This window comes from Columba livia, chromosome 2 (genome assembly GCF_036013475.1).
Source record: "Columba livia isolate bColLiv1 breed racing homer chromosome 2, bColLiv1.pat.W.v2, whole genome shotgun sequence".
Taxonomy (NCBI): Eukaryota; Metazoa; Chordata; class Aves; order Columbiformes; family Columbidae; genus Columba; species Columba livia.
Genome location: NC_088603.1, coordinates 95097980 through 95113105, shown reverse-complemented (window position 1 = coordinate 95113105; position 15126 = coordinate 95097980). Strand labels below are relative to the sequence as shown.

Below are 15126 nucleotides of genomic sequence, written 5' to 3'. Positions count from 1 at the left end.
AGAACCTGGACCTTTCAACAAAACTCTTTCCACTCCTACCCTCCAAATTGCAGTAACTGAAAATTCATTGAAGTATGACCTGGGTATGTACGGAATGAATGCAGTCTGTCTGCCGGTTACCATAAGCCCTCCGAAAGAACTAAAAGCAAATCAAGGCATTTGTAGTGGCATGTGCTCCTCTGCTATGGGAGTGAACCTTCCTCCCACAGTGTGGTCTTTTTTTTTCCTCCCCTCACATCAACCCTGTGAGAAAGATGTGAGCATGGGACTCATGCAACCCAGGGGTTGCCCACCATCTGTCCCCTTTCTAGAGCCCTTCTCTAGGAACCAGAGACCCAGACTGAGCCTTACTGGGGAGTTGGCAGTGCAGAGGTCCCCGGAACCTGCACCAGGTCCCTGTCCGAAAGCTATTGTGAGAGCATCAGCTGATTGCACCAAATTCTATACCAATCCCTTCTGTTTAGTCCTCTTTTTGGATGATGACAGGTAAATCTTGTTTCCCTAAATAAGTCTTTCTTCAGACGCCATCCTAGGACTTAAATCTAGGCTGAAGCTGTGTTTCTGTGGTAGATTGCTTTAGGATCTAGTGCATATTGCCATTTTTCTGTGCTTTGTTCTCCATCTGTACAATGTGGATTGCGTTTCCTGAACTGTTATGTGTGCAGTATTTATTCTTACCTGGTAATGTGCTTGCATCCTACAGTAACGTAACCTGAAAATTGTATTGCTTTTTAACAGGTGCGATTAGATTCTAGAATTACTACAGGTTCTTTGTAATGTAGGAGGAAAACAAATGTTTGAGAACTGAGATCAAAAGTAGGGGAGGTTACACTTCCATAAGAAACTGTTAATTCAAGGAAATATATTGGTTGTTTATTCAGAAACTATGGCTCAAAGCCATGCTTTACAAAATGCTGAGAAGTTAAATATTTTTAAATGTTTTTATTGTAAAATATATGCTTGGTTCATAGTAACTTGGAAGATCTTATCTTAAAAAATTATAACACCTTCTTATTTTCTGGCCTTATTCCAGGAAAAACACCACATAGACTTGATTTTAATTTTTGTGAAACTACTTCCATGTGCCTGAAGTTTAAACACACATGTAATTGCTTTGCTGCACCGTAGGTGGGTGGGGGTTTTTTTCTCCAAAAGTGGTAGTAGTGATTTCTTGTCAGTTCCCCAAATTGTAGTCATCATTTACATCTGCTGTCAGGAACTTAAAAAGCAAAGTATCTAGTTGCAAGACAACTACTTAACATCCTGACTTGTGTATTACAACTGCATATTGCAACTCTAAAATTAGAGAGTTTTCTAACAATCATTGTTTGGTTTGGTTTTGTTGTTTTTTGTGGGTTTTTTTAATTGATGTTACCTGGCTTCTGTTGAAGTGAACACTGTTTTATCTCTTTACAGTAGTCTTTTCTTAGGTGCTGTAAATGCATGAATAAGTCTCCGCCCTGAAGCACACAAAAACCAAACAGGGTAGAGAACTGGAAACTTATTTCCATTTTATAAGTTTCAGTGTTAAGCCTCTGCTCTTTTGTGTCAAAATTAAGCTTTTTTTAACAGATTTGTGCTCTAATCATGATTTGTGCTATGCAGCTAGACTAATACTTCTGTATAATTTCTTTAAATTATCCTGTTGTATTTTGCTAAGTTCCCCTCTAAAATTTAATTAGAAAAAGTGTTATTGGAAGTTGGCAAAAACTCAGTATTGTAGCACAGGGTTTTGTTCCCTACTCACCCAGATTTAGGCATCGCTACAAATCTGTGTGGCCTTAAGTTTGACTGTAACTTGGAATGCTCTGGGTTAGTAATTTTTGAGCCATCTAAACATTATAAGTGCTGCTGGACTTGGGCTGAATTTTTTGGTTTTTGGCTGCAGAAGTAAGTTTTATACAGGATGTCTGAAATAAAGCGTAACCCTGAAATTAATTAATTTTCATGTAGTTGGGAAATCAGAATATCATTCTTAGCCCCAAGTCAGTTTAATTCTGTTATTTTTTCAGTATACCTAAATATTTTCATTCTTTTGCATTTTTTTTTTAATTTTATGTTGTAGTAGCCTTGTTTCCATTTTACCTTTCCCTTCACAATAATCTTGCCATTATGCATTAAAGATCCTTCACAATCAGCGTTGGGGGAAGAAAGTTAAGTCTTTGGGCTACTAATGGCATGTTTTTGTATCCTGTATGTCAATTTGTCGCACACATTAGTTTCTACGTTTGTGTTTTGAGCTTGAGTTAATCATATTATTTAATGCCAGTGAAAATTTGGAGTGGCAGCTGTGGAATTGCTAGAATTTGCTTTTTTTCTTTCAATTAACCTCAAGCTAAGATAGAGTGTTATATGTGGGGGGTTTTGTTTGTATGTTTTGTTTCTTTACTGATACAAATAGTTGACATTTACTACAACAACCTTTGAATTGTTTGTTGAAGGTGATCACTTTGTTCCTGCCTATGAACATTGTTTCCGTGAAGAACTTTTGGCTAAATTCCTATACTGGCTGATGGATACCTATGTTGTTGAGTTGCTCAGATCGTTTTTCTATATCACCGAGACCATGTTCCAGAAAAACATGCTTTTCTACTACCGCAAGTTTATCTGGGGCAAGTTACAGAACATTGGAATTAGGTAACATTAGAAAACTAATCGAACATTCATGGAATATGTGGAAATCTCATGTTTTGTAGTGTAAAGTTATAATTCTGCTTTCATTTATTGCCCATTTTTCCTCCTTTTGTTTGCTTGATTTCGCCAAAGAAAATTCAGTCTGTGATTGTAGTGTGCACAGCTTGTAAATTCAGAAATCTTTTGTTCAAGAAAACAGATTCAAATTTAGAATTATGTGGTAGGAGAAGAGAAACCTTTGCAATAGCAAAATCCATTATGAAGACGATTTTGGTTTGATAAGTCGTTTTTTTACACCTTTTAATGATGAGTAAAATATAGTGACAGAATCCCAAAGTAGCCTTGGGAAAATTAATTTTAAAAATACTCAGTTTGCTTCTACTGCTTTAATTAAAAACAAATAAAACAAACAACCAGCTGAAAACAAAAATCCAAATAAAACCTCTGCTGAAATGCTGTTTTTTTGGTGGTTGAGGAATTTACAAGCTGCAGCTTCTTTTTTAGTGTGGCTGTGGAATTCCATGCTTCTATTTCGGTCTTAAAAATGCATGCATGTATTTTAGTTAGGGCATTATTTAAGGTCACATTTTAAGCAATTAAGTGAGAAAACAGGAAAGGTCCGAAGGCAATTTTAGTGAAGAGTATTGTGCATACATGTCTATCATTCACAACCTTTCATTATAAATTATTGGTATCCAAGAGCGCTTTGGAAGTGTGCAAAATTATCGTACTCAATGTCTTGTGCTTTAATGTCTGTTTTATATGGTGAACCTTATGCTTTCACAGTGGTCTGTTGGTCTACAATGTTATATGTGTGATTTTTCCCCTCTTGCCCCATTACTCCCTGATTTCAACGTTGGTATCTCTATTGCAGCTCTTCTGCATATGTGTTTGCATTTAATGGGGCCTTGATCATGTTTGCAGTTGTGGCACAGAATATGCAATTTAAATAGTAGCAGAATATAATTTTCAGTCCTACGTAATTCTGCTTGTTTGCAAACTAACAGCCTTAGCATTGCAATTAGTGCTTTATGTAGTTTTAATGTACTTTAAAGCCATAAAGTATCATCAAGTAGTAAGTTTTACATAGATATAATGCTGCTTTTAGTGAGGTATGTGATTATAAGGAAACAAATACTTTTTATTTTAGCCCTTTTGTCCCTATTCCCAGTTTCCCAGAAAGACCCAAGGTGTAAGAACAAGGTGCCCTGAGCTCAGAAGGCCCTAATGTGGGCTGATCTCATTTCTTCAGATTTCTTCCCCGCATATTTCCACTGAGTCTGACCTGAGCAGCTGCACTCCCAAGGCTGGGCCTTTCATCACTCTGCTTCTTGGAGTGTGCCATGCAATGTGAGGTGCCCTACTAATCCAGTTCACTGCATTCATACAGGTGGAAATTCATAGAGATATTGCGAAACAACTGTTTAGGGCTTCCTGTGCTTCCTTGGCCATTTGAAGACTCTCCAGGCACTGTCCTCTCTTACCCAGGCAGTTTTTTCAGTCACTGTGGGTGAATCGCTGCGAAAGGTGGTTGTTTCCATCTTCCCTGGAGGAAGAGGATCCAGTGGCCTCAGTTGTTGCCCTAATGGCTGTTCTGTGGCTGTCCTGGTTCTTCCTCCCCTTCAGCTGGAGCTGCTCGTGGTGATTGCTGTGAGCTGGCTCCTGGGATGATGTTCACAGCCAAGCGTAGCCACTGATGCCTTTCCAGTTCTTTCACATCCTCCTTTGGGAGGAAGAGGATGCTTGAAACAGGCTGAACTGAGTGGATCTGGGCTTTATGAATGAGCTTGCCTTTGCACTACATTGGAGTTAGGGAGTAAATCTGCATCCTGATGGGTTGTCTATATCAGTAGATCTTCCTGTACAGAATCCAACCAAAGGGTAGAGGCCACAGTTCTGGAAGGGGACCTGAATCTAGATGTCTGTCTTGCTGTATGAGTGGAGGTTAGAGCATGCTGGACTTTTTGTACACAGTCAACTTTCTGATCATTTTTTGAAAGGCTGAGGGAGCTGGGTCTCTAACTTGAAGAAGAGGAGACTGAGGGGTGACCTCTTTAATGTTTATAAATATGTAAAGGGTGAGTGTCACAAAGATGGAGCCAGGCTCTTCTCTGTGACAACCAATGATAGGACAAGGGGCAATGGGTTCAAACTGGAACACAGGAGCTTCCACTTAAATATGAGAAGAAACTTCTTCTCAGTGAGGGTGCCAGAGCACTGGAACAGGCTGCCCAGGGAGATTGTGGAGTCTCCTTCCCTGGAGACATTCAAAACCCGCCTGGACACCTTCCTGTGTAACCTCATGTAGGTGTTCCTGCTCTGGCAGGGGGATTGGACTAGATGATCTTCCGATGTCCCTTCCAATCCCCAGCAACCTGTGATTCTGTAAACAAAACTTCATCCCCCAAGTTAAGAATAGTACTCATTAAGGAAAAAACAATATTTAACGACACAGTCAGTTCAAGTTCTGTGGTCCATGGAAAACAAAGTTATGTTTTAAAACTAATGTACACAATGTTGTGGTGGCAGCACCTGTTTTTATAAGGACTGCACACTCCCTGCCCTTGCTGTACACAACAGCTACTGAGGATTGAAAATGCTGCAGAAATTCTTAATCTTCCCCCATTGAATTGTGATGTCAAAAACCAGCAGGACCATCCCCTCAATTTCCTCCAAGTTCCAGCATGTAACAGTGCCATGAGTGTACAAACGAGAGTAGGGGGGTTCAGTGGCCTCTTAGCACTGCTATAAATGCCATGAAAGCATAAGCAATGAATATTGCTGCAAGCAAAATGTCATCCACTTCAACAGCAGGCCACAGGTAGTAATGATGAAGATCTGCCAATAATTGGCCTTTGCCTTCACTTTCAGAGCAGGTCATATTTTTTTACGTAGTGTTGGTTGGTTATTTTGTTTTATTTTTGTTTTTCCCTCAGTCTTAAATGTGAACTGTAAAGTGATGGAGATTTGATAATTTGCTTGTTTCTGTTGAACTGAAGTTCTTTGTTTTATCTTAGTGACCTAGCTAATACTGTAGTACATGATGAAGTTTTATGGGTTGAGGAAATAATTTAAGTCATAATAAATAACAGGGATCTCTAGATGTGGAAGAGTGATCTCCTGTCCATTCTGCTTCACTTTGGACTACATTTGTCCCAGTAATTTAATTCCAAAGTTTGAATATAAATCCTCAGAATACTTGCTCAGTAATAGCTCAGCTTGCCAGCCATGGGTGCTCTTGTGCCTTCTGGGTGTCATGCATTGTGTCACCTGGATGCTGACAGTCCCAAGTAGCTGGATCATTAGCTTGTATGAGAGTTGTGTTGGCTTACAGGAGAGAATTATTTGTGTGCTTCTCTTACCTGCATGCTTGGCTTCTCAGGTGTCTCCTAGAGCACGCTTGCCAGGTTTCCACCATCCGTCCTCTGCCTTTTGTGATAGTGTGGCCCCCTTTTGCTAAACCAGCCCGATGGTTGGTATGGGATGAGAAAAATCTGCAAGCAAATTTAAATTTGCATCCCCCCTTCTGCAGGGATTTGAATATTCTTGCTTCACTTCACAGGAGAGTATCCTAACCACTAGGCTGTTGAGCTTTTTGAATGGCACATTTTGTCCTTTTGAACAAAACAAAGAGTGCAGGAGATTGATCCAGGTCTTTACCTTGCAAGTAGGCCATTTTGACAACACAGTCTTGAGTAAAAGCGAGGGCTTTTGCAACACCTCCTTTTCCCATGATTCGGACTCTTACTGGATACTTAAATGCCATTATGTATCCCAGTATCTCAGTTCACTGTAACTTTTACTAAGTAGTAGGTCTCCTAAATGTTGGGAGTAGAACAGCCCATTACAGTGTGTAACTCCTTCCCTGGATCATTCTTAACATAGTTTTCAGAACGTTCTATTCAGCTTTGATCATGTCTTTCAAATTTCTGAAACCATGAGAAATATCCAGCTTCCTGTTGTCTTGCATAAAAAATATTTCATAACGTTCAGATGTACTGAATCTGTGCTTAAATTTTTAATTGCATTAGTTAAGTTTTTTAAAAAATTATTTTTCATCAAGCAGAAATATATACTCCCTTAGTATTTTATTACATTGCCGTTAAGATACTGTGTAATTGTTCTGAAATTCAGATTTCCATGTCATTTTCTGCAGGGGTTAGTATTTGTAATTGTCTTCTTAGAAAAATATTTGGCTTTGGTTATCATAAAGATACTAAATGTTTTAACTTACTGCCTTTCCTATTGCTTACACTAAATGTATTTGTATTTTTAGAAACCATTTTGCCCAGGTACATCTACGTGCTCTATCTTCGGAGGAGATTGAAGCTGTCCGTCAAAAAAAGTACATTCTCGTGGCATCAAAGCTCCGGTTCATTCCCAAAGTGAACGGGTTAAGACCCATAGTAAAAGTGAGCGGTGTTGTTGAAGCACGAACATTCAGCAGGGAAAGCAGAGAAAAGAAGGTTTTTATTTCCTTTATTGTTTTATGTGGGCTTGATGTAGGCAGCTAATAAAGTGAGTGAGGGTTTTTTATGTTTTATGAAACTAGTTTTAACATGGTGAACTCAAACATTCAAATCAGAATGACTGAATGGGTGTGCCTGTTGCTGTGCTTGATTACTTAATAAGCCTGTCCCAGTGCTTAATTACTATTGGCCTCCACTTCCAGAATCACATACTTCTGTTTGCAAGCCTGTCCTAAGGAAATGAGTCTGTCAGGTGATCATGTATTCTTTCTCTTCTCTTTCCATCAGTTTCTCTCAGGCTTGCTCACTGTGTCTGTTTGTGGTAGGCGTTGGCCATCTATGGAAGTAGAAGGATGAAAATCTTGAAGATACTCAGTGTTCTGAACTAAAATGTTGTATTTGTTTGGCACGCCAGAGGGTGAGGGATGGATGAGTCTGGCCTGTTGGGACTGACCTGAATACTTGTTGTGCATGTTGATGGGATAGTTGGCTGTGGTGCCACATGAGCCCAGGGGGGTGAACAGAGATGAACTGGGTGTGTTACAGAAGGTCTAAGAAGGGCGAGGAAACTGGATCAAGTGAAGTGGGGAGATAGGAAGGAAGCTGGCAACTACCACAGTGTGGGAACAGAGACAGAACATGCAGTGCACAGAGTAACCTCTTTAACAGACCAGTAAACCACAAGACATAGTGGGAACCCAGTTTCACTATCTTGCATGACTGCATTAATTGTTTTTCCTTAAGGCTGCGTCCCATTTAGTGCATGAGATTAAATGTTCCCCAAATGGGCGAAAGGTCAGTGGCTTCTCAGTATTTACTGTTCAGTATGTGATCCCAGACCAGATGTACAGGGCATCAATTAAAAACTATTCTGAAGTGTTATTTCTTGATAGTCTTTCTGTGACAGACTGTCAGATCTGAGAATATGCACACAGTTAATTTGGAAATAGCTGCAGTGCTTTAAAGTTGCTGTTGCTCCTGTGATAAATCTGGCATAAAGGATGACGTCAATCTACTGAAGATGATGAAGGTTCAAAGTCAACCGTGGTAGCTGGTCAAATGATTTGAGCTAATCTGTCTGCCCTGGAGCTGGGAGGGAATATCTGTGTCAACTGAAAAGTGGGAGCGATAGACTCCTGTCAGAGCGTGCTGACAAATAACTGAGGACGAAGTTCTTCACCTTTTAGACAGACCTCCTCTGTCTCAACTAATCACAAAACATAGCTAATAATTTTCCTAAATCCATGAAAGAGAAGGTGGTGGTAGTGTTACCTCTCTTCTCAGATAGTAGACAGAGGAAAGGGTATTGTGCAAAACTATCATCTTATTCATCAAAATAGGGGTTCCAACCTAATGGAAGTGGTGTAGTCTTCTCCTCCTGGCCCAGATGTGCATGGCTCCTCAGTTTGTTTCTGTCATGGCTGTTTATCTTGTGCTCTGTTCCAGTCCTGTACCATATCTGGCTTGTCTCCGCTCTCCACTGTCCTCTTAGCTTTTAAATTGTAGAAGGAAGATGATATTCCACTTATTTCTTTTTGACCATGTTACAGTTTTGGAACTTGGAAGCCATTTTGGAGTTGTAGGTGTAGTCTTTCCCAGCTTCTGTAGCTCAACACTGGAATGTATCCAGATGAATTGCCAGAGAAAATCTCTCAAATATCCAGCTTCTGATTCTTGGGCAACTCTCAAACTTTGCTGCAAAATACGTGGTGGAATGAGTCCATTTCTGTGAATTCATCCTCAAATCAGTGTAGATTGTGTTTTGTTTCAAAGGTTTTATCTATTTGCTTTACATCCTTTTTCCTTTGAACCATTTTTAAAATTCATTTGTTTTTAATGGGAAGCTCCAAGCACTGGGGAGCAGCATGGTTCTAAAAGATCTGAGCTTATAGTCATTTACAGCATTCTTCAAAGATTCCAGTAGATCTTTAGGTTTTGCAAAAACGTTAATAGCTCTGTGGATTAGACCTGTTCTGGGGAACCAAGAGGTTTGAGGGAATTCCTTCTGACACGAAAATGAGGAGCTACTGTGACTACTACTGTAACTCCAGGTTCTTAGGTCTAGTTCAAACCGTGTTTGAAATCAGTGTCAATTTTCTTTTATTGACTCCCTTGCTAACACCCATATGACCATCAGCTTTGTGAAAAGGTGAAGGTGTGCTTTTTGTAAAAAAGTAACCATTTTGGGTTACACTTATTAAGAAGGAAGTGAGGAACTTTTCTACTGGTGATTACTTTGGCCTTGCTGCTTTGTTTTACCTTTCAGCTACATATCTACCCTTTTGACTGTTTTTCTTGGGAACTTGGCCTACACCAGAAAAGATACCACTGCAATAATTCTGGGAAAGCATCTTAGTTTTCAGAAATCTTTATTTTATAAGCTGATCAAAAACATTTTGCAAGATCAGCCAATGAATAAACATAATTACTAACCTTATGTAAAACAGCGAAGTTGGATTGAGTTGTTTTGGAGGCAGTGGCAGTAGTACACTGAACACTTTTTGTGTGCTTTAATTCTGCCAGCCTTTCACTTAAACTTGTAATTGATTTTTTTTTTTTCAGTGTAAAAATAAATGTTTTCAGATGAATTGGAATGCTTCTGTAATTAGTTTTCAGTGTATCCATGTCATGATCACAATACTACTATTGAGAGTAAGAACCCTTTTATGTTCTGTGTGTACTTTTTGGAGGATTTCTCTGAAGTTCTAAACTGATTCATAACTAGGCTACGTGTGCAGTTGGTTTATTTTCTTCAGTACTATGGCTTGCCCTTTCAACGTTCTTTTATTGCCAGGTCTGTCAATATTTCTTTTCCTTAAAGTGTTTACAGAGCTAAGCAAATTGCAAAACTTGACTGCCACTTTGGTGTACTTTACTATTCCCATAGCTGAGAGTTAAATCTTTGCTAATGTACTTGCATTAAGTACCTCCAGAGGTTGGATTTAGCCTGAAGTCTTAGGACACACGTTCTTTTCACTCTTCTTGTTGCAGTGATAATCTCCAGCAGAAAGAATTAATGATATTTAAGAATTTACTTTCTAGTTGGCGGTACTTTTGTTTGCTGGAGTCCGTCTGTTTATCTTGTTAACTATTACACCTTGATTTCCAAGAATCAAGTAGAGAAAAAAGAAATTCCATAGGGATTTAAATGTGCTAAAAAAAAATATCTCTGAGGCTGTTTTGTCACTTCAAAGTAGTTACTGCAGCTCTAGTCAAGCTTTCTGAAAATTGCAGTTGACCAAAATAATATAGTAAATATGCAAATTTAGTCTCCTATTTCATCTATATTTGAAATCTCTGTGTCACACAGAATGTAATATGTTTCAACATACTTTAAGGTGATTCTCTTTGATATCTTTAGATGCATCACTACAACACTCGGCTGAAAAATCTGTTTAGTGTGTTAAATTACGAACGGACTATAAACACCAGTTTTATCGGCTCTTCGGTGTTTGGGAAAGATGATATCTACAAGGCATGGAAGAAGTTTGTTACAAAGGTTCTTGAATCAGGTGGTGAAATTCCTCATTTCTACTATGTAAAGGTATGTCTTTATAATCACATAGCCAAGCTAATTTTTAAAGTCAACTTGGACAAATACTTTTATAGGTGTGATCCGAGTCCATCATTATTTCTTTTTCAAAATAAATTTTTGTGCACATGTAACACAGACTTTGGTTGTTTTTTTTCTGGGTGGGGGTGTCCTTGTAGTAGCCCTTGCCTTACTTGTATATTTTCCTGTCCATCTTTCTGTCATGTAGCAGCTCTTGTTTCTGCACCTGCACTGGATTTTTGCAGTTACATTTACTTGGGTATAAAAATGGGACAAAAATACAAACTCAAATATACTTTTAGGGCCATCTTCCCAAAGGAAAACCAGGAAAAACTTGCTATGTGCATTTGGATAAATTCGGCATATTTTTAAAACTAGGTCACTTGTATCTCAGTATCATTAGTTTCTGTTGAAAATGAACACTTGAACTTTAGTGTCTCTCCAACAAGTTTCTTCTCCCACTGGTTAAAAATGATTGCTTGTTGTATCCTACTATTTGAGGGAATTTCTTAGCACTTTTGTTTTTCAGTTGTGTCTAGCAGGCAGCCTTTTCTGTTTGAGCTCAATTAATAATTTTGAATTGGGGAGATTTATACAGATGTATGTAAATTTCAGAGATTTGTGTGTGTTATGGTGGGGCTTTTCTCCTGTATTCTATTATATCCTGTCCTGAAATTACTTTCAGTGATTACCTCGTCTTTCATGCCAAAGAACTGTGTCATTTGCAATAGTTCTCCTAAAACTTTTGCTTCCTCAGAAGGTTTTGAATTTTGATTATGACAAGTGAAAGCAGAGTTAAGATTGCAATATGAGGTTTAGGATGAGGAAGGTTTCTTAAAATGTTTAAACATGTAAAAATATCAGCAATAACCTTTAGTTAAATGATTGAAGGTTCAGTGTTTTAAGTTGCAGATGGTATAATCTTCTGCTGATAGCAACAACTGTGCTAAACCTGATTGTTTGGTTATCCCTTGTAAGGGAAAACTCAAATAAGCAATGAGTTTTTGTTTTGTCAAAAATTTGATCTGAATGATGCAGTAATTTCACTCCTATGTGGTCTGTTCTTCAGCCATGTTTATATGCTGCAACAATACATTTTTCATACTACCACAGTGTTTACAGTGATACTGATGAATGCGTAATGGAAGATATATCTCCTCTTTCAGGCTGATGTATCCAGGGCTTATGATACCATTCCTCACAATAAACTTGTGGAAGTGATTTCACGGATCTTAAAGCCGGAGAAAAGAACTGTCTACTGCATACGGCGCTATGCTGTGATCATGATTACCACGAGTGGAAAAGCGAGGAGGCTCTATAGGAGACATGTATGACTTGCTGATTTCATCTGTTGACTGCTGTAGATACATTTCTGTCCAAGGAATATTTTTGTTTATAGCTTTTTTAGTCACAATTTGAATTAGGCAACTACTTCATAAACCCTTTTTTTTCAATAGTGTTGGATATTTTCCAGAGGTAGCAAAGCTTCTCTTTACTTTTTACACTTTCTGCTCTTACGCTAGTAAGAGTAAAGATAAATGAGTTATGGAAATAGAGAGATGTGAGGGAGGTATTTTTTAACAATAGCTGAGTTGTTGGATTAAAATGATGCAATAAGGCTGGCCCTTTGACATTCACTGAATAAAAGAGTCTTGTACTGAATTTTCTACTGCTTTTGTCATTTATTTCTTTACGCTCAATATACAGGTTTCTACTTTTAAGGATTTTATACCAGACATGAAGCAGTTTGTGTCCCATCTTCAGGAGAGTACCTCACTGCAAAATGGAATAGTAGTTGAACAGGTAAGTATTGGGAGGCTTCTTTTCAACTGAAAAAGAAAGATACAGAAGAAGTAGAGGAAGACTGGCATTTTTAATTAAATGTACATATTACGTGGTGACACTACCTCTCTTCTAGCTACCCAGCACTTTCCATAGAGACACTTCTGTCATCTCTTCTTTGGTGTTTATAATAGTGTTCAAGGCAAGGAATTTGACAAAGTGTTGTAGACTTTTCCTGGAGTTTCTCGTTGTTGTCTCAAACTTTCATTGTAACCAGTGTTTTCTTCTTCCTTTCCTAATTTCATTGTTTGTTGCAACAGTTCTCGAGCAGTAATTAACTATCTAGTAAAGAAGGGCTTCAATACTTACTATCTCCAAAATGTAAAGAAGAATGAACAAAATGTATTCTGAGCTAAGTGGCTAAGGAAAAAGATGTGACATTTTGAATAGCAAACTGAGCAGAATAGAAAACTGATGTTAAAAAAAGAAACTCTTATTTTAATGATTGCCTGCCAAGGTGGATGAGAATAAACTCTTCTTTAGAAGAGTTAAAATGCAGCACAAAATAAGATCAGTTCTTGTACTTTTCGCTTAAAGAGATTTCTCGCTTTCAGTGAATTGAAGTATGGTTAAAAATTATATGTATTTTAAATTTACTCTAACACTTTGCTACAAGAAGCAAGCATCTTTATGTTGTTTTAATTCTTATGCTGCGGAGAACTGTACTAATTCCAAATAGTTCTTCTCAAGACTTCCTTCTGTGCAAGGAGCATGACAGAGGAAGGCATAGAAGTAGGCTTTATGCTCAGTCACTTTCTAAATACATTTGATTGCTTGGCATCATAATGTTCCATAACAACCTACAAGATCCTGAGCATCAGATGACAAGATGGGTATTTTTTAAAAAGGATAATTTATGCTTCTAACATAAAAGTAAAATGATCTTGGATAACTATGGACAAAGGGGGAGTAGAACATACAGTGTGGGTTATGGACAATGCAGGGTACCTACAAAGTGCAAAGGGCCTAACAAGTACATGGATGAAAATATAAAGTAGCTGAATTTATGACATGTACATAGGTTTTGTTTTGTTCTTTTTTTCCAGTGGGCATCTGATTTGGATTACTATGCTAGATATTATATGAACAGCAGCATTCTATTTCAAAATATTTTACATTTGTGTGTATGGCTGTCATTACTTTAAATATTTTTTTAAAAAAAAGTATTCTGAAAAAAGTATCATGTCAGCCTGTGTGTCTGTACCACGGGTGCATCATGTTAGTTTTTCACACAAATAATGATGATCTCACATGGCTCTATCAAAAGCCGTGTGCATTTGTCTGATGTCCATCTATGCAAATAGGAAGTAATTTTGCTTTAGTTTTCATGAAGTCAGTGTCAAAGGGGTTTAAACTGCTCAAAATTATTTTTTACACAATTTTTAATGCAAAAAGCTTCATAAAGATTGAGTGGACACTCTTGCATGGAATCATTGGGACTTTATAGCACAGAATATTTCGCAGCAGAACTGGCAAGTGTATCTGTGTTGGGGAATTATGAAGAACATGATAGTTACAGAAATTGTCCTGCAGGATAGAAAGTGGCCAAAAGAGTGAGGTCTCATAAATTGTTGTAATCCAATATCATATACCAGCACTTGCAGTGATTTTACATGTTTTATTTGACAATTTTCCCATGTAGCTCCAATCACAACTGTTTTTCTCCTAAAGCAAAACATCAAAACCAAAAAAAGTACTGTTGACTTGTTGAATGTGAGCAGCTTTTTAGTGTGTATGTTCAGATCTTGGTTTCAGGCATTTTGTTTCTTACCTTAGGGGTTTGAACTACTACAGTGTAACTTCTCGTAAAGATTTCTGTGTATCTTTTAAGTTTATAATGTGTTTTTAGTTTCAGTACATTTCTAAAGTAAAAATCTCATCTTGTTTTATCCCATTTGTAGAGCTTAACTTTTAATGAGACAAGTTCCAGCCTGTTTAATTTTTTTCTTCACATGATAAGTAACAACATCCTGGAGATTGGGAACAGGTAAAAAATAAGTTAGTTTTTCTTCATATAGTGTGTTTGGGCTTTTTGTTTGGTTGTGGGTTTTTTTTTGTTAAGCAGAATACATTTAACTGGCTCAGGGCACTTTTTGCTCGCTGCCTTTTAAAGATTTTTGCTTCATGTTAGATTGAAATCTGTGTATCAGTTTAAGCCCCATAAAAGCATGAAAAGTTTGGAATGAAATTTGTATTCGAATAGCATTTCTCTTTCCCACCTGGATGATGTTAACTATACACAGAATGCATTATTCTACAAATATATAACCTTTTTCATTTAAAACTGCAGTTGTAGTTCAAAAGAAAAATACTTCAAAATGTTGGATCCCAACATTTTATGCATCCCGTAGTGGTGAACAAAATCTAACATCCAAGCAATCATTCAAGAGCCTTTGTAGTAATTTCTTTGTAATGCAAAATTACACCTATTCTGCATGGCCTTGCTATTTGGCACGTTGCAATAAAAGTAAAAGGTGATAGGAATTTAAATTATTGGCAACTCCAAAATTAGGAATCAGATGTTATAGAGGGTAGTAATGCAGATTTCTTCTTGTGTTGGTAGAAATTCCGGTCTGGTATTTACATTTTGCCTGTAGGTGGCAAATGTGTGCGGTATCTAAAAAGCAA

At 37.7% G+C, this 15126-nt stretch overlaps 1 protein-coding gene across 3 annotated transcripts in view; it reads left to right on the top strand.

The window, feature by feature from the left end:
* TERT (telomerase reverse transcriptase) overlaps window positions 1–15126 on the top strand; it is a 36512-nt gene that overhangs the window by 3714 nt on the left and 17672 nt on the right. For all 3 annotated transcript variants that reach the window (XM_065052900.1, XM_065052899.1, XM_021297820.2), the window contains exons 3-8: window positions 2442–2637; window positions 6911–7100; window positions 10465–10647; window positions 11823–11984; window positions 12364–12459; window positions 14400–14485. In XM_065052900.1, the coding sequence (XP_064908972.1) occupies window positions 2442–2637; window positions 6911–7100; window positions 10465–10647; window positions 11823–11984; window positions 12364–12459; window positions 14400–14485 (913 nt within the window). The remainder of the gene's footprint in view (window positions 1–2441; window positions 2638–6910; window positions 7101–10464; window positions 10648–11822; window positions 11985–12363; window positions 12460–14399; window positions 14486–15126) is intronic.